Here is a 23938-nt window from a genome sequence, read left to right on the forward strand (position 1 = left end):
TATTTCAATTTCTTCAGCCCAGCTCTGTTCTTCTTGCCCTCGGAATCAGACGGAGAAAGAGGCTATTGGCGAAAAGCTTTGGTTTTCCGCGAGAAAATTGGCTAGCGCACCGCCTGGGGCTCCCTGGCGGCGATGATGTGCTCGGCGATCCGTTTTGTGCAATTCTCTTAGTCCGATTCTGGATTCAGGGCATGCATACACACGGCTGTAACAATAACGCCATGTCTGTGGTTGGCTCAAGCAAAGGCCCGTTGTCGATGGCCATTGCGAATAACGACATCAGAGAATTAATTATCCTTTATCCAACGCCACGAACTTCGATGGTATATAAGTCCTTGGTTATGGAAGACCATCCAGCCCTAGAGGTATTTTGTCCCCGCCCATTATCTCGAATCCCTTGAGATTCTGCGTTCTTAGCAGCAAGGCGTGGCCTGTCAGAGAGACATCATCATGACGGACATCGAAACGGGGTTCAAGGGCTCCTCCATCAAAGCCCACGATGTCGAAGACACGCAGTCCTCGAAGGTGTCGATCGAGGTCGGACAGGAACACCTCGCTGGCGTCGTGCCTCCCCATGAGTCGTATGAAGGCTTTCACCGATTCGATCCCACCGCTACCTGGACCGAACAAGAGGAGAGACGAGTGATCTGGAAGACCGATCTGTATCTACTCACGGCTCTCTGTGTCATGGTACGTTTGCTGCAATATCCATCAGATGGCGGGTGGATGCTGACATGAATAGTTCTTTGGTCTCCAACTCGACCGTGGCAACTTATCAAATGCGCTGACGGACAACCTACTGGTCGATCTGAACATGTCGAGTAACGACTACAACAATGTGAGAGCCTACACGCCCCAGCATACAGACACACCTTTCTAATTTCTGCAGGGAACCACTATCCAATTGGTGTGCTTCTTGTCCGCAGAGTTTCCCGTCCAGCTGCTCATCAAGAGATACGGGTTCAAGCGGGTTCTCCCCGTGATGATGATTTGCTGGAGTACTGTATCCTGGGCGCAAGCATGGATGACCAACCGGGCTGCCTTCTACGTGACGCGCGCACTCATCGGGGCTTTTGAAGGTGGTTTCATCCCCGGCACCATCTTGTTCGCGACCTATTTCTACAAGACGAAGGAGCTCTCCGTGCGCCTGGGATTCTTCTGGTCCACGCTCAACGTACGAACCGAACCGTAACTCACATTCGAATGCAACTCGACTAACCGCGGAACTAGGTTGCCCGTATCATTTCGTCGCTGCTGGCGGCGGGTATTCTCGAGATGCGTGGCGTGCAGGGCAAACCGGGCTGGTTCTGGCTTTTCCTGATCGACGGCCTCATCACCTTTGCCATCGGATTCCTCGTACGCATTCCTTTCCTTTTCTTTCCCAAACCCACAACGCCCACAAACAGAACCCGAACAACTTACCCCACAAACAGAGCCTCTTCTACCTCCCCAGCTCGCCCACCAACACGAGCAGTCTCCTCTGCCCGAGAAACTGGTACACCGAACGAGAAGAAGTAATCATGATCAACGTACGTCCCACCCCTCCCCCAAGAAAAAAAACCCCACTAAACCACCCCAAGCGCCTCCTCCGCGACGACCCCTCCAAAGGCCTAACGCACATCAACGAATCCGCGACCCAGCACGACATCATCTCCGCTTGGAAAGACCTCTCCATGTGGGGTCTGTATCTGATCGGCCTAGTGGCCTACATCCCCCAAAGCCCGGTCTCCAGCTATCTCTCCCTGACCCTGAAGCGCCTGGGCTTCACCACCTTCGAGTCCAACATGCTCTCGATCCCCTCCGCGGCGCTGCAGATCATCCTGATGCTGGCCCTGTGCAAGAGCAGCGAGTACTTCGGCGACCGGACGTGGCACAGCCTGTTCGGGGAATTCTGGTCCTTGCCGCTGTTGATCGCCCTGCTGTGCCTGCCGGCGGGCGGCTACAACTGGGCCCGCTTCACCATCACCACGCTGATCTCGGGGTACCCCTACTTCCACCCGATCGTCTCCGCCTGGATCTCCGAGAATACCTTCGACGTGAAGAAGCGCGCCATCACCGCCGCCACGTACAATGTTATCGTGCAGGTCGGGTCGATTGTTTCGTCGCGTGAGTTGTTCCTTTCAGTAAAAGAAAAAGAGGCGCAGAAAAAAAAACAACCTCCTTCCTGAAACGAGTGCGATACTGGGTACGGAACTCTTGCTAATGACTGTGGCTGGCATAGAAATCTACCGCTCCAACGACTCCCCCTACTACTACACCGGCGACAAGGTCCTGGTCGCCCTCTGCGTCTTCTCCATGGCCGTCTTCGTGGCCCAGCGCGAGTACCTCCGCCACCTCAACCGGCAGAAGGAGCGCAAGTGGGCCCTCATGTCGGCCGAGGAGCGCGTGCTCTACCAGGCGGACACGGCGGCGCGCGAGCGCGAAGGGAACAAGCGGCTTGATTTCCGGTTCAAATACTAGCCACTGCGCAGCTGGGTATAGATCTTGTGTTTGGAAGCTTGTTTGCTTTGTGTCGGGAAGACTGCTTCTTGCTTGGGATTATTGGAGGGGGGATGGTTTGATCTGATTGTATAGGTTCCAAAGGTTTCTTTCTGATTTCCCTGGTTGTTGTTACTGACTAATGAGAAAGCGAATGGGGAGTTTTTGTTTCATCTTCTATTAAGTCATGATATACGTGTCATTCGTTGTTATACGGGTTCGAGGAATATACATATGGCAAAACTCAAGCTGGAAAGCTTGGACTCGACAAGGGTGGTGGCTCCGGCAAGTAGTCCCCGGTCATGCAGAAGTAATGCTCCGACGGCACAGACTGAATCGCCCCGCCGCCGGTTTGAGCCATGAAATCGCCTACCCACATCTCCACCGACTCCGACGGCAGAGACGGGGACCACGAGGGACCCCCGCCCAGTCGTGGCTCTCTGCCCTCCTCCAATAGCAGCGGAGATTGGGCGTTGGGGATGCCGACTAGGTATGGGTCGTAGGCGTACGCGGCCGCGGCCGCGGCAGCTGCATAGCCCAGTCCCGCGGAGAAGGACGGCCCAAACAAGTTAGAGGGCGCCAGGTCTCCTAAGGAGTGGAGAGCGTGCTGGGCACTAATGTCGCTTGGCTCCTCCGGCATCACGCCGTGAGGAGCACGGTTGTGGTCAGGGGTCTGAAACGCAGTAGTAGTAGTAGCTTGGTAGAGGTCGTCCGCGGCGGTCCAATCAGCCACGGCGTTTGGAGCCGTGGGATCGGCAGTACTCGTGATGACGTCTTCTAGGGTCGATGCAGGCAGTTCAACGGCTGGGCTGTCCCCACCGTTGGTGTCTGCGCGGGGGGTGGCTTTACGTCTAACTGGCGTGTGGACGTCGCGTATCGGCAGCGGTAATGCAGGTCCACTGCTAGACTGCGCATCCGCCATTTTCTTATACAGTAGCTCCGCTAGTTCTTTATTGCCGCCGCCGCGGAAGGTGGAGAGAATCGAGTGGAGTCGAGCCAGGATGCTGCTGGGGCGGCTTTCGCCATCCCAGACTGGGGCTCGCGGCAGCATGGCCAGATTGATTACGGCGTCAGCTAGTGAGCTGGCGATCTCATAGAGCTTGAGTTCCTGCGGATGTTTTAGTGACCCTGCTCTAGATGTCGGTGGATGTACTGCACATACCATACCGAGGCCGTGGGCTTCAATCGCCGTTCGTGGAAGCTGGGAGACTATGTTCAGGAGCTCCTTCGCTACTAACACGGGGAACGAAGGAGAGTTCGGCCATTGGGACGAAGGTGAACCCTGCAAACCCTGCTTGAAAGAGAACTTCCAGAGTATCATCCGCATCCAGTGTCGCGTCACGCACAGGTCGGCCTTTTGTACATCCGATATGTGGTCTAATAATGCTGATCCGTCCTGAAGATTCTCCTGCAGCAGCCGTAAAAATCTTGCATCCACGCCCTGCACCTCATCCGAAATCGTGTCTCTTCCGACGTTGTCGTCTTCAATGAGATCGAACATCCGGGACTGCTCAAACAAGCGAAAAAGGTTGAGCAATTTGAGGAAAGCGGGGAGAACTTGTGGTTCATCGCTCGTGTCGAGTGCTGGAGTGGAGACGTTCGTTTTCAGAATAACGGGTAACTTGTGGAGGATGCAGACTCCCCTGCATAGAAATCAGACACAGTTCGTTTGGGGATGCTGGGAAATCTCACCGTTCTGTGACGAATAGCAACCATAGCACGCGCCGACGCAGCTGTTGCTCCTCCGCTGGCAGTCCCATATACGAAGCTTCTCGGTGGAGGGACATCATTTGTGCCAAGGTGATAGCTTCTCGCAGATAGAGTAACGACTCACTCGCCCCCGACTGTTGGTTCTCGTAGTAGACATGCAGAAAAAAAGCGGTGCGCACATTGTTTAGATTGAGCCTCGAGCGATAGTCGTACAGCCGTCGTGCTCGCATGCTCTCGAGCGCAAGGTTCTCCGCACTCAGAGATTTTTCCGGCTCTGAATTTTGTCCAAGCCGTAACTGAGCGATGGTGGCGGCAGCTACTGCGGTTGCAAGGGCGTACGTTTCATGCTCCTTCTCTTCTACATCCTGCTGCAAGGTCGCCAGGAGCTTTTCGACATCGACAATAGGCCAGACCGGATACATGCGAACATGATAGATGTACAGCGGGGATGCGAGGACATTGATCGGAATTCGAGATCTAGATGCTCACATGATTAAAATATTAGACTTTGTCGTACGTCGGTAGTACTGCGAAACGCAAAGCAGCGGAATAAATGAGATGCGCTTGGATGCAAAAGGCAAGCATACCTCGAGCTGTGTTGGGTTTCGCACATTGCGGGGTTGCGAAGCGCGTGGTCGGCTTCGAGCACTTCCCCTCTCACTGGAGCCGAGGGTAGTGCATTCTGCAATTCCAAGCCTCTTTGCGCTTGATCGATGAGGAATTTGGTGGTCGCGCGCAGTTTCTGAGGACCGCGAGGCTGCTGCACACGGATATAGGTGCACTTGATGCGCGCATTGAAGCAGGACTGACATGGCTGCCCCCCGCCGCATTTGATCTTTCGGATCTTGCATCCGTCACAGGCCTTCTTGGTGATTCCGGCTCTAGAAGACATTTTGCTTGTGAGTGCCGTGGCAGTTGCAGTTGCAGTCGCATGCATCAGGCACGATTCGAGTCGAATGCATGACCCAGCCAGAAATCTTGGGGTCGTAGCAGGTGGCACGGACGAGGAATTGTCACAATGTTGACGGCCGAGCGATCATGTCGACGTTTTTGCGGGGCAAGCCATGAGAGGTTGCTTGGCAGATGCAGCTCGAAGCGAGGCGAGGCCTTGTGCGATCGCGGTAAATCCCGATCGGTGTAGCCCTTCTGCTTCGTAGCCGATGACCGTGGCAATGGGATTGTGTCCACCGTCCACGGTTTCGTCGATCGCAAGGTGATTGTTGACAAAAGTGATGGATGGATCCAACGGCCGGCAATCGATAAGGGGCAGGCAGACGATTGCGCCTTCGACTCCATGGGGCACGCCATTGCATGGACCCACTAGGTGCACTTCGAGGAACAGGTGAGATGTTAACACAGCATCGAAGTAGGCATCGAAGTAGGCATCGATGCGATGCTATTCGGAAACCAGTACCGGAGGTATGAGTAATGAGCAAATTTGAAGATGTAGACACTGTGCCAGCAGTGTGCACAGCTCGTGATCGAGATGCAAACCTTGCAAACCCTATCCCCCCAAGACTACCCCAGGTAATCCCACTTACTCCGCAACATTGGCCTCAGATAACACAACAGTCAAGCGTCATGATTTGAATGTATCTGTCGTCATGGAATTTCGAGGTCTTTCCCCATCTCTCATCTCTCGCTTGTCCCCTTCTCACTAAGCATGGAGTTTTTTAAAGGCCCTTGCTGCAGCATGAGAGGCAACGCGCAGACCTGGGCGAGAACAGCTAAATCCACCGGCTGTTTGGCACGTCTCCTATTTCCTCTTTGTCAAGTATCGACCAGAGAATACGGCAGTGTACGTGACAATCGACGGCTTCATAAGACCCTCCTAATCAGAGCAGGTGGCCAAACCGCGAGTACTGCTTACAGAAATGTCTCCACGGTCTAGGATTCAACTCAGACCTGGATCACAAGTGCCCAATATGATAAGCAACGTAACTAGAACCAATAACAGGTATGTAAACGAACCGAAACCACTGCTATTTACATGCCACTAACATAATTGTATTCTTAGTCTAAGAAGAAGGAATTATATCATTATATCCTGACCGTCTTTCAGCTTGCTTGGTGCTTATACCTTTCGAGTTCCTGATTTTCTATGACTTAGCTCTTCCATCTTTGCTTCCTTCCATCTTGGAAAAATGTGTTTGCCCCTCCTTCCAGCTTGAAGGACAGTCAAGTAAGGCGGTTTCTGACGATCTGGCCCAGACTGAAGAAGTGTTAGAAATCTCAAAAATCCAGGCGAACCAGTGGCACTGTATACAATTCCCGCCAGGAGAATGATGTAGCCAGAGATTGAGAGACATGCGGAGATAAGCTGCCCGTCTATCCTGGCGACATCTCTGACACAGCAAAGAACCGTTTCCATGACCGATGCATGCCAATTTGCGAAGACATTGGTTTCATTATCTTCCTCATGGCATCTCCGTGTCAGTGACGCAGTTGACAAGGGCAAGAAGCATTCATTCTGTCTGTTATGGCTCCAGGATTGTCCACTTCGACCATACTGCAGTTTCCCAGGCCCTCATGCATGTCCGAGTAAGCGAGGGTAGGTTACTAGAGTATAGTTTTTGTCAGCATGGGTCTCTGCGTGACCCCTTGAAAACAGATATTCATGAAACGCACACGCTTTCCTTTCTACCGAGAAAGAGGAATCAAAGGCGTATGGCCGTAGCAAGCAACGTAAATCCAAGAAGCCAGCCTAAAGCTTCCACAAAGACCTTATGTATCACGCACGGCAAAGACACACATAACCCAACTAATCCTTTCTGGGCCATGCACCCCCACTAAACCCGGGTGGGTCTAGAACTCTCTTCCCCCAAACTAAACAACGAGACCCTCCGAGCAAACCTCCGACGCCTCTTGCGCCTCATGCTGCCCTCTGCATACGTCAGTGTGATTGGACTCACAGGCTCCACCGCTGCAGTTGTGCAACTATCGGCAGACCAATGGCCGATACCCTGAGGGATTCCAGCGCACGCAATGGCCCATCGCAGTTGAACTAGGTACAGATAAATTGGTACCGCAGCCCCCCCCCCCTCCCCTCGCGCGGGGGTTTGCCTACTGAGTTGGACAATTCTCTCTCTTTCTACATCAACAAAGTAGTGGACTGTACACCATGGCGTGGCCGAACAAGAACAAAGACATGCTCTACCGCCGGGTAGGCAACTCCGGGCTGCATGTCTCCGCGCTGGGGTTGGGAGGATGGTTGACGTGAGTTGCTGCATGACCGTCGGAGCAGGACAATCTTACTGATGTTTTGACTTGTTGGCAGTTTCGGAGGCCACGTGGATAATGGTACTACTTCTTGAGTCGAACCTCAAGTGCTGGACAGCGGGACTAACAACGGGGCTTGACAGAAATCACCTTCCAATGCATGAAGCAAGCCTACGACTGTGGGATCAACTTCTTCGACACCGCGGAGAGGTAGCCCTTTCCTTCCCGGCCGCAAATCACAAGACGCAAGCTAATCAAGCGCAGCTACGCGGGCGGTCAATCCGAGATCGTCATGGGCCAAGCGATCAAGAAATTCGGCTGGAAGCGCAGCGATCTCGTCATCAGCACCAAGGTGCGTCCGCTCCGTTCCTTGACACGACTACATACTACCATCAGCGACAAAGGAACCATCCGCTAACGTCTAGTGGCCGGTGGACAGCTAAACTGGGGCCTCGCCAACGGCGAGATCCTGATCAACAACCATGGCCTCTCCCGGAAACACATCGTGGAGGGGACGCGGGCGTCCCTGGAGCGGCTGCAGCTGGAGTACGTGGACATCATCTACGCGCACCGGCCGGACCGGCTGACGCCGATGGAGGAGACGGTGCGGGCGTTCAACCACGTGATCGAGAAGGGGTGGGCGTTCTACTGGGGCACGTCGGAGTGGTCGGCGGACGAGATCAGCGAGGCGTGCGGGATCGCGCGGGCGCTGGGGCTGATCGCGCCCGTCGTCGAGCAGCCGCAGTACAACATGCTGACGCGCCAGAAGGTCGAGGGCCAGTTCCAGCGGCTGTACGCGCGCTGCGGGATCGGGCTGACCGTGTTCTCGCCGCTGAAGATGGGCCTGCTGAGCGGCAAGTACAACGAGGCCACGACGCAGCCGCCGCCGGGGTCGCGGTTCGCCGAGAGCAACGACAAGTACGCCAACTACGTGCGCAGCGAGTGGGAGAACGAGTGGGCGGGCACGATCCGGACGGTGCAGGGGCTGCAGGGGCTGGCGGACAAGCTGGGCGTGAAGCTGTCGCAGCTGGCGCTGGCGTGGTGCCTGAAGAACGAGAACGTCTCGTCGGTGATCACTGGGGCGTCGCGGCCGGAGCAGATCGTGGACAATGTGGAGAGTCTGAAGCTGCTGCCGCGGTTGACGCCGGAGGTGATGGCGGAGATCGATGAGTATCTGCGGAATGCGCCCGAGCAGGATCCAGCGCGACAGGACTAGTAACGTTACTGAGTATGAGCTTATCAACTTAGGTACCTAGTGAATTGAATTCACTTTTCATAGACCCCTGAAGCTTTTAACCCGGTAAACATACCCCGTAGACGAGCACAACAAAGCACGTGTCAAGGACCCCTCACCCTACGCAAATGACATCACATCACTACACCCCAACAAACAACCCTCTCCCAAGCAACCACTACAACTACACCTACACCTCCACCTCCACAGTCTACAACACACAGTCTACACAACACAGTCTACAATACACAGTCTACAAAACACAGCCTACCCAACCCAAGCTACCCCATGACTATGAGCAAACTTCCCCCGGAACTCCACCTCCAAATCGCCACGCACCTCCCGGCTCCCCCCGACCTCTCGCGGACCCACCTGGCCCAAACAAACCACTACTTCCACGCCCTCCTCCCCCACCCCACGCACCCCGAGCTCCTCGCCGCAGAACTCGACCCCCTCGCCATCGCCCACGACCTCTACGCCTGCCGGTACTGTCTGCGGCTACGGCGGGCGACGCACTTCGCGGACCGGATGGTGCGGCGGGGCCGGGGCCGGTTCGGGGCGGAGCGGGAGCGCGCGAAGCGGTTCTGTTTGGAGTGTGGGGTCTGTCCTCGAGATGGGGACCTGGGGGTCCGGGAGAATGGTGGAGGACGGCAAGCTGAAGGACCGGCACAAGCACACGCACAAGCACCGCGCGGCGAAGCACGGTACGGATATGGGGATCTGGTGCGCGTGCAAGGGGTGTGGATGGTGTTCTGTGGGCGGTGTCGGGGGTTGAGGCGGGTGGTTCCGTCGTCCCCAGCAGATAAAAGGCGGGGATCACAGCAGCATTTGCAGGTTGGGTGGGAGGAGGAGCAGAGTATCGGGATGCGCATGGGGAGGGATTTGGGGTGTGAGGGGTGTTTTGCCGCGTGTTTCTCATGACGAATCGGGAGGTTGAGTTTGGTATCAAGTTCACCTGGTGGGGAGGATGTCAAGTCAATTTGGGATTCAAGTTAGATACCCAGCTAAATGCACACTTCACCTATCCTACCTACAAGAGTAAACAGCTACAGAAACCCATCCAACGCCCCCTTGATCTCAACCGCTTCATCCTCAGCAGCAACATCAACATCAACATACAAACTCACATACTCCACCCCCTTCTCAATCGAGCTCACCCCCAGCACCATCCTCTCTTCCATAAACATCCCCTCCTCCCACGCCCGCACAATCCCCCCGACCATCTCATCCTCCTCCTCTATACTAAGCTCCGCCAGATACCCCGTCCCAAACGACACGAGATAGCCGACGCCATCGAAGAACCGAAACGCCTGCGCCTCCCCGGAGGTGGTCCGCGTATCCTGCTGGCCCGGCGGCAGGAGCCGCACCACCGTCCGGCTGTTGCGGTACCAGGTGACGTGGATATTCTGCACCGCGGCGGTGGTGCCGGACGCGACGAAATCCTGGATCACGAACTCCTCAAGCTTGTCGTCTGCGCTGAGGACTCCGCTGCCACCACCGTTGCTGGTGCAGGGGACCGCCACCGGGAGGATAGAAGAATACCCCAGACCGCGGTCCCGGAGCGCGTGGGCCATGATGTCCTTGTATGTTGTGGGGTGCATGTCCACTAGTTCGGCAGCGGTGGCCTCGTCCATGGCGGAGTAGTCGGCGGCTGCGGCGAGGAGGATGGCCACGATCGAGCTCAGGAGGCCGGCGACGTCCCAGCATTGGTCGAGATGCAGGAGGGAGCAGGTGGATTTGACGAGGATGGCGGTGGCTAGGGTGTAGGCGATTCTGCATGACGCGAAGATGTTAGGGGGGTTGTTACTGTACTCTGAAGATGGAAGATGGATGCAACTCACTTATTCTTGCTGCGGCCCAGCGTCCGTAAGACGGCGTCGATCTGCACACATAACTGATGCGTCGTGTCGAGCGGGATAGGCAACTGGTTGTATTCGTTCAGGATCCGAGCAAGATCAACCCCAAACTCTTCACACACAGTAACCCTGCCAGTCAGAATTTCTCCCTGCCCCGCTTGCGAGGCTGCGAGCAACAGAAAAACAGGGGTCAGGATTCTTCGGGATGTCTCGCGGTTGAGGACGATCTGGGGGCGCGAGCTATTCCTTTCATGACGCATTAGCGAGTTCCTCGAAACCAGAAAATAGACCCTACCAGCTCTGAGGCGCGAGTTGGTTCTTACATAAGAGCAGCCAGAGTAGAGAAAACAGCACAGAGACGATACAAGTCAACAGCCGCCAGAGACAGCCAGTCCAGGTGGTTTTGTCTGGGCAGAAGCGAGCACGCGTAGCCCCGCGAGTGTGCTTGTTCGAACCCTGGGATGCTGAATCGGACTCATAGGCAGAGTCGGCAAACACAAACTCATCTGTCGATGTGGTCATCGTGCAGGTGTCTCCTGGGTAGGACGCAGGCATTTGCTGGTGGGGCATAGTTGGTTGTACTTGTAGAGGTAAGGAAGAAAAACAGTAAATACAGAAAAAGGTGGAGATGTGGAGGTGAGCATGAGAGAGTGAAGTGAAGAGATGAGGTGAGCGTTGCCTTATCATAGCCTTCACACTGACCATCGATAGACTATCGCTTCCCCGTTGTTTGGATCACTTTCAGAAGAGCCCTCAACTGCAATGTATCCGGTTCTGTCCGACTTCCCGTCTCCTCCTGCACGCTTAAGCATCCTAAGTACTACCAGTAGATTACGAGATATACCTTTCGCTAGCAAGCGTTGGAATATCCGGAGAGAAAGAACTTCTCATTCATAACATGTACATGAAACTCTAGGACACCACCACGCGGCTTGTCACTTGAGAATAGGTTTGCAAAGTCAACACTGAGCTTTACCTTTTATGCAACGGTTATAAAAACTTCAAACATAAGAATAAAGCAGGGTCCAGCCCCAAGAACACACACGCTGATCCGCAAGCCAGTCCCATATAACAGAGGCCACTTCAGCTACAGCCGGGCCATCGGGTGCGTCTCACGACTGTCTCCCAGGGATTTGGCAATGTTCCGACTAGCCCAGTCAGCGATCGCCATATTAGTGATCATGGGATTGACACCGCTGGCACTAGGGAACACTGATGCATCCACCACATACAAGCCCTGAGTCCCCCACACTTGACAGTCCGGGTCAACCACACTGGTCTTGGGACTAACACCCATCCGACAAGTTCCCATCTGGTGGGCGCTGGCAAACTGTGTCCGCTCGGGCTCGAATGGGACCTTATGAGCGCGCATATCAGCAAGCCACGCTTGGAAGGACGCGTTGTTGGTGCCTTCCGCAGCTTCAGAAGGTGTCATCTCAGGTCGGATGTATGGAGTCAACTCTCGCCAGGTCGTATGGAATTCCTTGGCGCCAGCAACGAAAGCAATCTTGGCAGTGCCAGCAAGTGCCTCAAGCATATGCTTACGGTCGTAGGCAGACACCGTATAGTCAATGCGACATCTCCCATCAACCGGATCCGGGTACACTCGTCCACCGTCTCGGTCCCGAGTGAGTGTGATGAACCCAACCGTGCGGGGCAAATTAAGCACCCACATCTTATAGTCGAGTCCGCCACGCCAAGGGAAGAGGGGAAGGTAGGCGGAAGGCAGCATGGACAGGGCTTCAATCTTGACGCCGTAGCCTTTTCGATCGAGATTCTCGAATTCGTTGACGACAGTAGTCAGTGCAGATCCTTCCCAAGGTCGAACCTCTTCATTGAGGACGGCACCCGCAACAATCACTGGAAGTACAAGTTAGCTAGCCTTCCGAGAAACCCTCAATGAATAATAGCATACCGGGATGAAGGTGAAGATTGCGACCGATTTGTGAGTTCTTCAGCCCACTCCGCTTGAGAAGCAGAGGGCTTTGCAAGGACCCACAGGACACTACCACGCGTTTTGCATTGATGACCACTTTTCGCTTTACCGCACCAATACCCGACGCCCCCAGGTACGAATCTCTTGAGGTCCAAGTCCCCTCCACGCCCGAAGCCACCGTTCCATATGGCTTTTCTTCGAACAAAATCTTGTCCGCGCGGAGTCCTTCGATGAACGTAGCCCCTCCCCGAGAGGCGTCGGCGAGGAATGTCTCCGTGGGACCTTTCTTCCCACATGTGTGGCAGCCCAGAGTACAGTAGCCGCAGTAATGCGGGCCATGACCTGTGTTCTGGGGCACCGACTTAGCGGAATAGCCCAATCGGCGAGCTCCCTCGAGGATGAGGCGATTGGCTTTGTTGTGCTCGGTATGATCACTCCCCACACCCATCCGGTCGCAGACACGATCCAAGCACTTTTGATACTCTTGGCTAGTGAAGAATGGAAGTCCATTGTTCGCCCACTCCTCACGCACGTATCCTTGTGTCTGCAACGCAGCGGACCAGTTGACTGTGCCACCGCCACCCCAGGTGGACCCTGCCAGAATAGCCGTACATCCGTCGTCAGTGACGATGCCGCCTCCTCCCTCAAACATGCTGATAAAACCCTCGTTTGCGGCCATTGGAAAGTGGTCAGACGAGTAGTAATACGACTTATCCACAACAATCACATTGTATCCCGCCTCGGTGAGATTCTTCGCCGCAACACTCCCACCACAGCCACTCCCGACAATGACAACGTCTGTTTCGATGATTTCAAGATCCTCACTCGGAGGGAACTGCAAGAACTCATACTTGAAGCCATCCGCAGGTTTCCCATGGACTGGAACCCGAGGAAAACCGATGGCTAGGTTGAGCGTTGGGCTAAATGTAATCCAAGTCTTCTTGAAGATGGTGGATAGAGCCCGGTAGATAGCTCGAAGTGGTTTAATTCGGGCGGTCTCCCAGCTGCGGAAGATGGCTTCGCGCACGTCCACAGGCTGGTCTCGAATCAGGACCACTGATCCTGTCAGAAGGAGGGAGCCAGGCCGTGTACTGTAGAACGTGTTAGCTAACGAGCCTTTCGGACGCCGATGATACATACTTCAGGGCATTCAGAATAAACTTAATGCCGTTCAATCCCTCGTCGTGGACATAGACCGAGAATAGACGTTGTAGTCCCTCCCGAAACGTGTTATTAGAGGAGGCAGACTCCCGGAGATACTGACCGGCAATCGTAGCCGCATCAGGACCAGGGATCTTGGAGGTTAGGGTTGTACGAGCTCGCTCCATCTCCTGGGATGTAACAATCTTGGTCGCCTTGGACTTGTAGGCGACAGGGGAGCGGATGGACGGAATCACGGTGTCAGCTAGAGCCAGAAGGGTCCTCCATTGTGTCGAGGTGAAAACCGCTCGAGTGGGTACAGCAGGAAGGGCAACATCCAGTGGGACACGTTGCTCTGTGTTCTCAGCAGCCATGGTGATGGTTGTGCGGTCGTCGTGTGTTTGTTTAGGAGAATGGCAGAGGAATAACGATGAGTTATAGAGATAGTCAGATGGCGATAGAAGAGCACGCAAGGTGTATGGTGGTGACAGAAGTCAGGATCGTTGAAGACAAGAACTTGAGACTCTGGTGTTTAAGGCTTCTGGGCCCTCAGCGTGGCTTCCTTCGCTTGCTACTTTGGAAACGGCAAGTGGCACCAAAGGAGTAGGAACGAGGCGGAAGGAAGAGGGGGGTCTTTCAAGGAAGGAGAGTGGAATGTGTCCACGGCGTCCGAGGTCGAGGTTCGGGCTCAGGTACTACCGAGCAATAAGAGCTCTTCCTAAGAGCAATCCCAAGGCTCCATAATTAAGTCTAAGGGCCAGAGCTAGAAAATGGGCCGACAATTTCGAGCGAGTGGTGGGTGGGAAGTGGGAACTTGAAGGAGGGAGCGAGTGGGTCGGCTGTATACGATCGACATGCGGACCCATACTAACGATGTGAGAATGAAACTCTGGTGCTCTTGAATGCGGGGAAACTGATAAAGCCGAGTTAATTCAATGACACCACGTGAATTGAGCTGAATGCCGCGAAGAAGGTCTATCAGAGCGTTGCGCTATGGACGGGCGAGGTTTAAGGCAGACAGATCCATCCACCCCCGCGCGAAGCCGCGGGACCTCGGCTGGGTCTGGACGGGGATTCCGGGGTTTTGCAATGCGAACTAAAGTCCGGGTTCGTATGTGTGCCATGGGTGAGAGTGAGCTTATCAGGTCGAGACATCTGAGAGAATCTGAACCATGATGGATGAGTGATTGGATTGAGTGGTTCATCCTCCGCATGAACCGCTAAATTAGAGTTCCCGAGCCCGTGACTGGCCTACGTACACACCGTATCCACCGTATACACACATAGACTGCCTAGGTAGTGCTCTACTTCGCCCGCTGTACTCCATCTATCCTTGATGAATTCGCTTGATCGATCTGACTCGAGTCTCAGTCACTTCAGGGGCCAAAGAACCCAGAGTTCTAAATCCCTAACCATAGGGAGACTTTCCATTGCTGAAGGGTAACTAGTAGGTGCAGATGGACTGGCAGTTGTGCGAGCGTTGCTATCTTCTACTAGGTAGTTGTTCTTGCCGTCTTTTCACATAGATCCATATCAATGATGGAAGTACATACCAATCGAAGAATTCAATTCTTCCCCGGACAAGAACCGAGGTTGATCTAAGTTAAGCTCAATGGGGAATCGTCCGCCCCACCCCCAATCACCGTGGTTTGCACCGTTTGTCTGCGATCGCAATCTCACAATCTCACCCAAAATGCCATGCGATTAGCATCTCACCTGCCAATGTTTCACTAGCCATGATGTGATCCTGCGATTCAACGCATATTTCCTTTAAATTCTTGACCTTTCTTGCGTCTCTTCTACACTGTGCGACCGATCTGCGCAATTGCCCCGACCCGACAATTGCAATTCGTGCCCACCTCTCCATCCCCGCCGATGACCACGTCCCTTATCGCGTCCAAAGATCCATCCCTCCCAGAATCTCCGGCATTCTACAACTCTTCTGCAAGCTCACAATAACAGAAGGCTACAATGTCGAGCGACTCTGGGCGGGCAATGATCAGCCCGTCGATGCGGCGCAGCCCCAAATCCAACCTCCCGCCCGAGAGGGTCTTCTCCATACAGATCGGGACGGAGCTATTTCGTCTGTCTGGGGCATCCATTGCGTCTGATGGTCAGTCTGCCAGATAGTCCCCAACTCACGAAATCCTCTCTAAACGTCCGAAGCTCCATCCTACTTCTCCCAGTTCTTCGAAGAACAAATCCGCCAAATCGGCGACAATCCCAACATCCGCACCCTGTACATCGATCGCGACCCGACCACGTTTAAAGAGATCGCCAAACATTTGCAGGGTAGGACCGATACTTAATGTGATTGCGACTGCGCAGATATTGACTGGTTGCGGAGGATAGGATACCACATTCAGCCCACAGACGGGTCCCAATTTGTCAAGTTCTTCGCCGATGCTCAATTCTATAGCTGTGCGTCGGCCCACTCCCTGGTTTGGAGATATCCACATGCTAACGGTCGCAGTACCACGCTTAATCTCCCAGCTATTCGAGTCACAAATCTTCATCCAGATCGGCGATCGCAACTTCCAGATTCCCCGCGACATCTTCTCCGGTCCAGGCGACTCGCCGAATTTCTTCACGTTGGGGTTCGCCGCCTTCTTCGCGTCGCCCGTCGAAGTGTTCCCAGGACTCGAACGCCACGGCCTCCTCCGACCCCCGGCCATCACACCCCCCAGCGTACCGAACCGTTCCGGGGAAGTCTTCGCGCAGCTTCTCCACCTCCTGCGGGGCTACCCCCTGCGAATCCGAAACGAGGAGCACCGCGCGGAGCTCCTGCGGGACTGTCGCTACTTCCACCTGCGCGGCCTGGAGCAAAAGATCATCCCCCACCACATCAGCTTCAATCCGATCCTGGGGCGCGACGAGATCATCATCCGGCTCGAGGACGTGCGCCGGTCCGGGGTCCACCTCGAACAGGGCGCCAATGCCTGCGACAGCAGCTGGGTGCGGTACTCGCGGCCGTTCCTCGATGAGAAGAAATACGACCTGATCGTCGAAATCGGCGACGAGAGCACCATCCTCGACCTGACCACCAAACACCCGACCTTCCTGAATCTCACCAAATCCCGGGTGACGAGTCTGCTGCAGATCGTGGCGAGCAAGAAGCTCGCGGAGCTGGGCGACGTCGCGATCCAGGACGAGCAGATCTGGTTCGTGACGGGCCCCGATACGAGTCTGACGGTGGATGGGGAGCAGACGAGTTACCGGGATGTTGTAGGGTACTCGACCCCAGGCGCCGCAGACAGTTCGTCGCAGGAGACCCCAAACAAGCGGAGACGAGTGGAGGAGCCCTCCAACAGCCGGGTCTGGGTCGTGCGCAACGGCCAATGGCGGATCTGCGTGCGGCCCAGCGTGAATCAGGGTAGTCTGGACTTTCTTCTGAGGGCGGTCCAGTTGGATGTATATACCCAGGAGACCGTTCGCAATCGGAGTCGACCATTCTTAGGGTCCTCGGCGATTGCATGAGGTACTATGATTATCTGCACTGTACATATCTGGATGAGGTAGTTAGAGCTCCTATATACATCTAATCAGAGAACCCCGCCCATTCATCCTCGCTATTGTCTTCGTTTTCGTCATCTTGAGCCTCATCATCTGAATCCGACTCGTCGGGATCTTGTGCATCACTGTCTTGATGCACTTGATCGTCCTCGACATGGCCATTGGCGCTTTCAGCCTCAGCCACGACCTCACCGTCTCCATTGCGCACAAACCCTGCAATGAAGAAGCCGCCGGTGCCTTCGTCATCACCAGGCCAACAGCGCAGACAACCCTCCAGCACCTCATCCGAGAGACCGAGATCGCCAACCTCGACTTGAGCAGCACCACCTGCAGCAGGCTTATCACTCCGTACCCCACGATGCTTCCACTTCCGCATCCCCTCCGGCTGCTCATCCCTCCGCATGATCCTCCACCCGCGTCTCTTCGCCACATCCGACGCCAGGATCCTGGCCACGACCGCCTCGTTCTCCACCATATGCACCGAGCACGTACTATACGAGACCCTCGTCGCCGCCGGAAAATGCAAGGCATGCTCCACGATCCTCGTCTGCAGATTAGAGAGCTTCTGCAGCCGCTCAGGGCCCATGTGCCCATTGGCAGGCAGATCGTTCTCGTCCTCCGCCAGCGCGGCCTCCTCCTCCTCTGCATCCAGGAGTTTCCTCTCTTCCCGGCCCTCCTCATCATCCTGTCTCCGCTTCCTCTTCTTCCCATGCTGCCTCTCATTCCTACCATCATTACCACCCACCTCCGGCAAAACCAGCGTCGGCACATCATCTCTCCCCAGAATCCCACTCCCCGAACAACTCGGATCGAGCAGCAAGCCCGTCACGCCCTCGAAGCGCTCCTCTTCCGGATCCAGCGCCAGGAAATCCTGCCCCGGCAACACCGTCACCAAAGCATCCGCCCCCGCCGTGCCCACCATCTTCTGGAGCGTCTTGGCACGGACCTGCGACTGATCCATAGACCACACCCTCTTCCTCTTCCTCTGCCCCTCCCCAAGGGGATGCTTGCAAAGCAACGAAGCCATATGCGTCGTCTTATTCCCCGGGGCGGCACACCCATCCAACAGCTCCCCGCCCTCCCACCTCCCATCCCCGACCAGCAAATACGCCGGAAAACACGACGCCTTATCCTGCAGAATGATCTCCCCGCGCTTATAAGCCGGGGTGACCGTCAAATCCACCCCCTGCGCCACGGCCACCAGATCGGGTACATGCCGATCCAGATAGATCTTTTTACCGGCCGTGAGCGCCGCTTTCTTGGACACGATGCCCCCAAGCTCCACCAGCGACCCCACAACCTCATACCCCTTGAACGTGGTGGCGAGTTGCTCGGCCAGCGTCGTCCGCATGTTGTTGACCCGCACCCAGCGCGGGTAGACTGCTGTCGCAGCAACCGCAGGATCCCCGCCGGCAGCGACGACCTTCTCGCAACGGATGGCGTCGCGCAGGGCGTCGAGGGTGGCGCATCCGCGGCGCACGCGCGCCTTGGTGAACTCCCCGCGCAGGCGGGCCTTGTGGCGCTCGATCGCCTGGCGGAGCGGGTGGGTGGCTTTGGCGGCGATGCCGGATTTGGCGAGGAGGTGGTCGTGGACGAGGAGGAGGGCGAGGAGGGGGGTTAACTTTTGCAGTGGTGGCGTCAGTTATACTCATCTTGTAAACAGTCGCAGACACTGAGGACAGAAAAGCACGCGCGGCAAATTTGCAAAATAATTCATAGCAAGAGAAGGGGTCCTACCTTAGGTTCCAACTTCAAGATCCCCGCCTTCTCGATAACCTCTTTGAGGAGGAGATCCCATTTGGAGGCTTCGATGATCAGGGCGTAGATCTGCGCGGGCGAGGCCTTGAGGGAGCGGGCGTTGTAGAGGCGGGATTTGAAGGAGCCGCCGGTGGCGGGGCCTGTGAGGATGCCCACCGCGTCGTAGTAGAGGGACATCTCTTTTGCTCTGGGGTTGACTCGATCATTAAAAATGGAGCGTGCTGGGATGAGGAAGGACGATGCTGGAGAAATTTTGGTGTTTGCATTGTTTGTTTGGGGGTTTGTATACGGTACTGGACTTACTCCGCGGGTTGTTGTCATTGCCTATGTGGTTCCTACTTGACCGCAAGGACCTGCTGATTCATTTTTTCTCTTTCCACATAGATTCTGTAGTTTAATACACCAGATGCAATTACCATGGTAGAAGGCAATAATGAAGAAAAGTCCACGGAGAACCCTAACCCCAAACCACACCCCGGCCCAAAATCCGGAGGTGACCGACCTTATCACCTCCGCTCCGCATCTCCGCCCGCACCTGCATCCGACTTGACTTATCAGTTTGCAGACAATTCTCCCGATTACGGGGGGCAGCAGCACTGACTCACTTCATCTCACTCTCACCCTCCTTCACCCTCAAACAATCTTCCCAACACATTTCCCTTCTCTTCAGCATAAAACCCACCAGGTCCGCAACACCCACTTCCACCACCCCAAGCCTCTCCTACCCCCAACCCCGAAAGAAAAAGTCCCAACACCCGCGGCCTCCAGAACTTCTCCTCAACCGACCCCAAACCACAACAAACACAAGAAACAATGCCCTTCACAACACACCTCCTCCCCCCGCCGTCCCCCAGCCAGACCACAAAATTCACCCTCCCCACCCGCACCACCCCAAACCCACCGACCAACCCGCGCCTCCTAACGGACGCCCTCACCATCCGCCAGAAAGTCTTCATCGACGAACAGCACTGCAGCGCCGAGGAGGAGATCGACGCCGACGACGGCCGCAGCTGGCATTGGGTGGTTTACCACGACCAGACCCCGGAGTCAACCTCCCCTACCCCCGCTCGCGCCGGGGCAAACCCCACTGCCCAAGAACCTCCTCAACCAGACGCACCGGAAAGCCGCGATCGCATCCCGGTCGCGACGATCCGGCTCGTTCCGCCGCCGAACGTCCACGAGCATCACGACCACGATCACAATCACAACGGAACGGGGAATGGGGATGGTGCGCCGGCGGAGCAAGCACAAGAACCAGAACCCTACATCAAGTTGACGCGGGTGGCGGTGCTGCGCGAGTATAGGGGGTACGGGCTGGGGCGGGCGGTGGTGGAGACGGCGTTGGCGTGGGCGAGGGAGCATGCGCGGGAGATTGATGCTGCTGCTGCTACTGCTGCTGCTGCTGCCGCGCAAGAACCAGGAAAGGATGGGGCGGGGGTGGTGGTGGCGCGCCCGTTGTGGAATGGATTGGTGTTGGTGCATGCGCAGACGCAGGTGGAGAAGATGTATGAGCGGTGTGGGTTTGTGACGGACGAGGGGATGGGGAGGTGGGATGAGAATGAGATTGAGCATTTGGGGATGTGGAGGAGGCTTGTTCTGAAGTAGGCATGGAGAGGTTCCTTGCAGAGTGGCGTGTACAGCGAGAGTTCACGAGTGGCAGTTTGTAGATGTTCCTTTATAAAGGGTGTGGTGTGTACAGCAAGAGTTTACAACGAAGTAGAATATAAAATTCTTGGATATTGTTCATTCTTATTGAGATCTAACTCGTGTGTATTGGAAGGTCGGGTTGATAAACACCGTACCATGAAGCAAGGAAAAAAAGAGATCGCCGCTCGTAACAACATGACGGGGTATCCTAGGCATAAGGAGACAAGCAGATTGAAGACAAACACCTCCGCCTCTCTGACGATCATTAGAAAGGAAGAAAACACCACAAGACAAAGCAAAGCAACACAAGGTCTTCCGAGACTCCGCACAGTAACACCGAAAAATGGATCCGAAAAAGACGACAGCAGAGAAAAGGCATGTTCTAGAACAGGTATGTACGAAGTGAAGTGAAGCGAAGTGGGCGTCGGTCAGCATGGATAATTGTGGAAGCCGACAACCCCTCGTGTATGGGCATGTTCATTAATGCGTGAAGTCGTGGTCATTTCAGAAAGTGCTCCAGTTCCAGCCGCGAGGGACGCTGGCCGCGATCTCGGTGGATTGACCAGGGACACCGTTCAATGCAGCGGCCTTGAGGCTCTCGACCGGCGAGGGCTTGGTGGCCAGGGAGACAGCGCGGTCAGCTTCGCCAACAGTACCGGTCTGCGCATCAATCTGGGTTTGGATCTTGTTGAGGCGCTCAGTGCGCGATTCCTCCCAGCGCGAATACGCGCTCCAGCAGAGATCGCAGGCACGCGATGGAACACCCTCGGGGTGGAAGCGGGCATTCTGATCGAGAGGGACGACATAGGGGGTGTGGGAGGAGCAGAAGACATGGCCGCAATGGCGACAGTGGTGGCGACGCAGGAAGATGCCGAAGGAGGAGCGACAGGTGGGAGAATCGCAGTTGGGAGAAGCAGAGTCGGCCTGAAGGAAGATCGTTGTTAGCTTAGATTCGAGCGGATGATGCAGGGGTGCGATGGCGTCATGCTGATCACGCGATGATTCGCAATGGCACGCCTTGCGCGACAGTGCGCCGCAGGCACGCCATGGTGACTTTATAAGACAACCGATCGCCCACCCAGACAGAAAAAGGGGAAGAGATACTCACTTTCCAGTGTTCACGAGTAGGCTGGCCGGTCACCTCGCCAAGGTCTTCTTTCTTCATCCACTCATCCTCAGCCAGCTTGCTGACAGTCGAGCCACTGCTGTAGCTTTCCATAGTGGAGCGACGAGTAGCCGGGACGCCGATCTCGCCCTCAGTCAGGCTGTCCAAGGAGCCGTGGACACTGCGGGGAGGAGAAGGCGGAGAGGCTTTCTGAGTAGCGTGGTCGTTATTGGGGCGCAAAGCAGCGGGGACATACAGAGGACCCTTCAATGGACGAAGCTGCTTGCTGTGGAGCGGAAGGTACTGCTGCTGAGGCGAGGCCGGGGAGTTGTTGGCGGTGGTATCGGCGGAGTTGATAGGGGTGGGTTGACCGTAGAGGGAGATTTGGTTACCCGCGAGAACGGGAGAAGTGGTAGTGGCGGTAACAACGTGGGTGGCCATTTCGGGGAGATTATGATATCACCACAAGTTTCGGAAATGTGATTAAGGTTGAGAGGTTGATATGACAGAAGGCGGTGGAGAGGAGAGAAAATGCACGAGATGGATATGAAAATAACAAAAGGCGCTTCAAGGGTTATTAAGAATCGAAAGGATGGGAGGTAATTAAGTATGGAGAGATCTTGACGGTTTCGGGTGATGGTAATGACAAGGACGGGAGATGATCCAGATGATGATGTTGAGTGATGTTAAGGGTTGGTAGTGAGTTTAGATCGAGCACACGGTTTTCGACAGAGAAGCTGGCTGGAACCAAAGAAGCATCGCAGTGGCAAGCAGGAGACGCGGGTTGATAAAGTTCGCTATGACGAAGGCAATCTGAGGATAAGCGCTGATAGACAGATGCTAAGACGAGACCGGTTGTGGATAAAATTGGGTTTGGTTTGGTGGTGGTGGTGGTGGTAGTAGTAGTGGTATAGAAGTGTAGTAACCAGAGATCAGGTTGATCAAATAAACTTGGAAGCAGGTGGTATTGGTATTATGTATCCAGCACTATCTCCAGTGCAGTTGAAGAGTAACACTTCAAATCCGGAGAGCGAAGGGGAGGGGGATAACCCGGATACTAATATAGTTCTGGGTGTTTTGTATTCTGCGGGTTGGGGATGGGAAATTAATTTATTATTAAGGTGGCTCTGTTTGGACGGACGGACTGCGACTGCTCTCTTTCACTGTCTCTTGCTGTGTCTCTCTTGTCTCTCTCTTTAGTTTAACATTTTGCCATGCCTGCCTTGTGGAGATGCACGCTAGCGGGTGGAAGTACCAAAATAATTTAATTTACCAGGAAAACATAAAATTAATTAAAATAAATAAATGTAATGAAATAAAATAAATTCAACAGGCGGGTAAGCTAAACGAAAGTCGGCGGCGAGATTACCATTGGGGGAGAAGAGAGTAGGTAGAGGGAGGGAATGGGAGGGATCAGCATCTTTTTGGTGGCTTTTTACTCGATAAAAGGTTGAGGCTAGAAAGTCCCGAAGAAACAGCAGCCGGTGGAGCCGTTGGAGGCGACTCTTTCCCGTCAGAATTACCCTATTCATCACCCACATCGGACTCACCATACTTCGAGTACATACATACATACATACATACATACATACATACATACATACATGCCAATCAATGGCATCAATCCCCAGTCGGATAATATACAGGCGCCTGCAGGACAGAATATCTGCAAATCTGACGCTGACCACCCCCTCCGGGGAAGTAGGAAAGGGGGGGGGGGGGGGGGGTGAGAAGGGAAGAAGACCCAAAGTAAGAATTACCCCCTGAGAGTGATATTGCACCTGATACCAGGAGGACTGTACATCACTGCAGAGGTTGTAACATACCAAACAACCTACTGGCTACTCAGAGGGCTCAGTATGTGCCCTCCCGATCGGAAGCATGCCAACCACACTATTCCTAAACCAGCACGGCTTTTTACCGAGGATGGCCCTGAGATGAAGGGACGGATGGATAGTCAACCTGGAACTGATCGGATGCAACTGTTACTTGTTCTATCAGCATGAGTATATCCATCCGTCCTTGACTATAATAACATCACTGGCTGACAACTGGTTGTACGGAGTAGTCTTGCACATGTATAGAAGTCCCAAGCAAGGCAGGAGTAGTAGAAGACTCACAACCAAATGTGACAAAGTACGACGACGACTGGTCCAGATAACCAGCAAGTAGTCTTCTCATTCCTCTGCCATCCGTCGGATCTGAGGAACTGGAAGGGCTCAATCAGGGATGGATGCATCCATTGCCAACCAGTCCTCTTTTTCCGAAGCAAAGCAGTCAAGTCATCATGACAACCGAATCTAATTCCTCCTTCCCCCTCCTTTCTTTCCCCGTGTGTCCCC

At 54.8% G+C, this 23938-nt stretch overlaps 11 protein-coding genes across 11 annotated transcripts; 5 read left to right on the forward strand and 6 right to left on the reverse strand.

The window, feature by feature from the left end:
• Positions 1-450: 450 nt before the first annotated feature.
• Positions 451-2460, forward strand: BO95DRAFT_467289 (putative MFS transporter; the record flags this gene model as incomplete). Its single annotated transcript, XM_025589277.1, has 7 exons — positions 451-690; positions 743-838; positions 890-1174; positions 1231-1356; positions 1434-1529; positions 1581-2106; positions 2222-2460. The coding sequence occupies 7 exons, from the start codon at positions 451-453 to the stop codon at positions 2458-2460; spliced, it is 1608 nt and encodes a 535-aa protein (XP_025438479.1).
• Positions 2461-2517: 57 nt separating this feature from the next.
• Positions 2518-5600, reverse strand: BO95DRAFT_397133 (Zn(II)2Cys6 transcription factor). The gene is made up of 4 exons (XM_025583768.1): positions 4776-5600; positions 4171-4665; positions 3641-4121; positions 2518-3586 (listed from the first exon to the last, which is right to left on the reverse strand). The coding sequence occupies exons 1-4, from the start codon at positions 5123-5125 to the stop codon at positions 2723-2725; spliced, it is 2190 nt and encodes a 729-aa protein (XP_025438480.1). The 5' UTR covers positions 5126-5600; the 3' UTR covers positions 2518-2722.
• A 606-nt stretch (positions 5601-6206) lies between these two features.
• On the reverse strand, positions 6207-6855 carry BO95DRAFT_446406 (uncharacterized protein). Its single transcript, XM_025587371.1, has 2 exons — positions 6817-6855; positions 6207-6747 (listed from the first exon to the last, which is right to left on the reverse strand). Exon 2 carries the CDS (start codon positions 6557-6559, stop codon positions 6263-6265), a length of 297 nt encoding a protein of 98 aa, XP_025438481.1. The 5' UTR covers positions 6560-6747; positions 6817-6855; the 3' UTR covers positions 6207-6262.
• A 267-nt stretch (positions 6856-7122) lies between these two features.
• BO95DRAFT_446407 (putative voltage-gated K+ channel beta subunit (KCNAB)) lies at positions 7123-8656 on the forward strand. Its single transcript, XM_025587372.1, has 5 exons — positions 7123-7404; positions 7466-7488; positions 7551-7617; positions 7672-7759; positions 7847-8656. Exons 1-5 carry the CDS (start codon positions 7310-7312, stop codon positions 8621-8623), a joined length of 1050 nt encoding a protein of 349 aa, XP_025438482.1. The 5' UTR covers positions 7123-7309; the 3' UTR covers positions 8624-8656.
• Positions 8657-8806: 150 nt separating this feature from the next.
• BO95DRAFT_252447 (F-box domain protein) lies at positions 8807-9624 on the forward strand. Its single transcript, XM_025581445.1, has one exon. The coding sequence runs from the start codon at positions 8930-8932 to the stop codon at positions 9560-9562; it is 633 nt and encodes a 210-aa protein (XP_025438483.1). The 5' UTR covers positions 8807-8929; the 3' UTR covers positions 9563-9624.
• Positions 9625-9687: 63 nt separating this feature from the next.
• Positions 9688-11067, reverse strand: BO95DRAFT_517494 (uncharacterized protein; the record flags this gene model as incomplete). Its single annotated transcript, XM_025591903.1, has 3 exons — positions 9688-10414; positions 10483-10743; positions 10793-11067. 3 exons carry the CDS (start codon positions 11065-11067, stop codon positions 9688-9690), a joined length of 1263 nt encoding a protein of 420 aa, XP_025438484.1.
• Positions 11068-11584: 517 nt separating this feature from the next.
• Positions 11585-13947, reverse strand: BO95DRAFT_435280 (long chain fatty alcohol oxidase; the record flags this gene model as incomplete). Its single annotated transcript, XM_025585177.1, has 3 exons — positions 11585-12357; positions 12413-13524; positions 13574-13947. The coding sequence occupies 3 exons, from the start codon at positions 13945-13947 to the stop codon at positions 11585-11587; spliced, it is 2259 nt and encodes a 752-aa protein (XP_025438485.1).
• A 1359-nt stretch (positions 13948-15306) lies between these two features.
• BO95DRAFT_446411 (uncharacterized protein) lies at positions 15307-17082 on the forward strand. The gene is made up of 4 exons (XM_025587373.1): positions 15307-15686; positions 15740-15865; positions 15926-15994; positions 16047-17082. The coding sequence occupies exons 1-4, from the start codon at positions 15545-15547 to the stop codon at positions 17048-17050; spliced, it is 1341 nt and encodes a 446-aa protein (XP_025438486.1). The 5' UTR covers positions 15307-15544; the 3' UTR covers positions 17051-17082.
• A 23-nt stretch (positions 17083-17105) lies between these two features.
• BO95DRAFT_517497 (rRNA (cytosine-C5-)-methyltransferase RCM1) lies at positions 17106-19036 on the reverse strand. Its single transcript, XM_025591904.1, has 2 exons — positions 18824-19036; positions 17106-18707 (listed from the first exon to the last, which is right to left on the reverse strand). The coding sequence occupies exons 1-2, from the start codon at positions 19019-19021 to the stop codon at positions 17112-17114; spliced, it is 1794 nt and encodes a 597-aa protein (XP_025438487.1). The 5' UTR covers positions 19022-19036; the 3' UTR covers positions 17106-17111.
• A 394-nt stretch (positions 19037-19430) lies between these two features.
• Positions 19431-20560, forward strand: BO95DRAFT_446414 (GNAT family N-acetyltransferase). The gene has a single exon (XM_025587374.1). The coding sequence runs from the start codon at positions 19658-19660 to the stop codon at positions 20447-20449; it is 792 nt and encodes a 263-aa protein (XP_025438488.1). The 5' UTR covers positions 19431-19657; the 3' UTR covers positions 20450-20560.
• Positions 20561-20865: 305 nt separating this feature from the next.
• BO95DRAFT_252495 (FYVE zinc finger domain-containing protein) lies at positions 20866-22325 on the reverse strand. The gene is made up of 2 exons (XM_025581446.1): positions 21600-22325; positions 20866-21415 (listed from the first exon to the last, which is right to left on the reverse strand). Exons 1-2 carry the CDS (start codon positions 22035-22037, stop codon positions 20996-20998), a joined length of 858 nt encoding a protein of 285 aa, XP_025438489.1. The 5' UTR covers positions 22038-22325; the 3' UTR covers positions 20866-20995.
• Positions 22326-23938: the final 1613 nt, after the last annotated feature.

The sequence above is a fragment of the Aspergillus brunneoviolaceus genome (genome assembly GCF_003184695.1).
Source record: "Aspergillus brunneoviolaceus CBS 621.78 unplaced genomic scaffold BO95scaffold_71, whole genome shotgun sequence".
Taxonomy (NCBI): domain Eukaryota; kingdom Fungi; phylum Ascomycota; class Eurotiomycetes; order Eurotiales; family Aspergillaceae; genus Aspergillus; species Aspergillus brunneoviolaceus.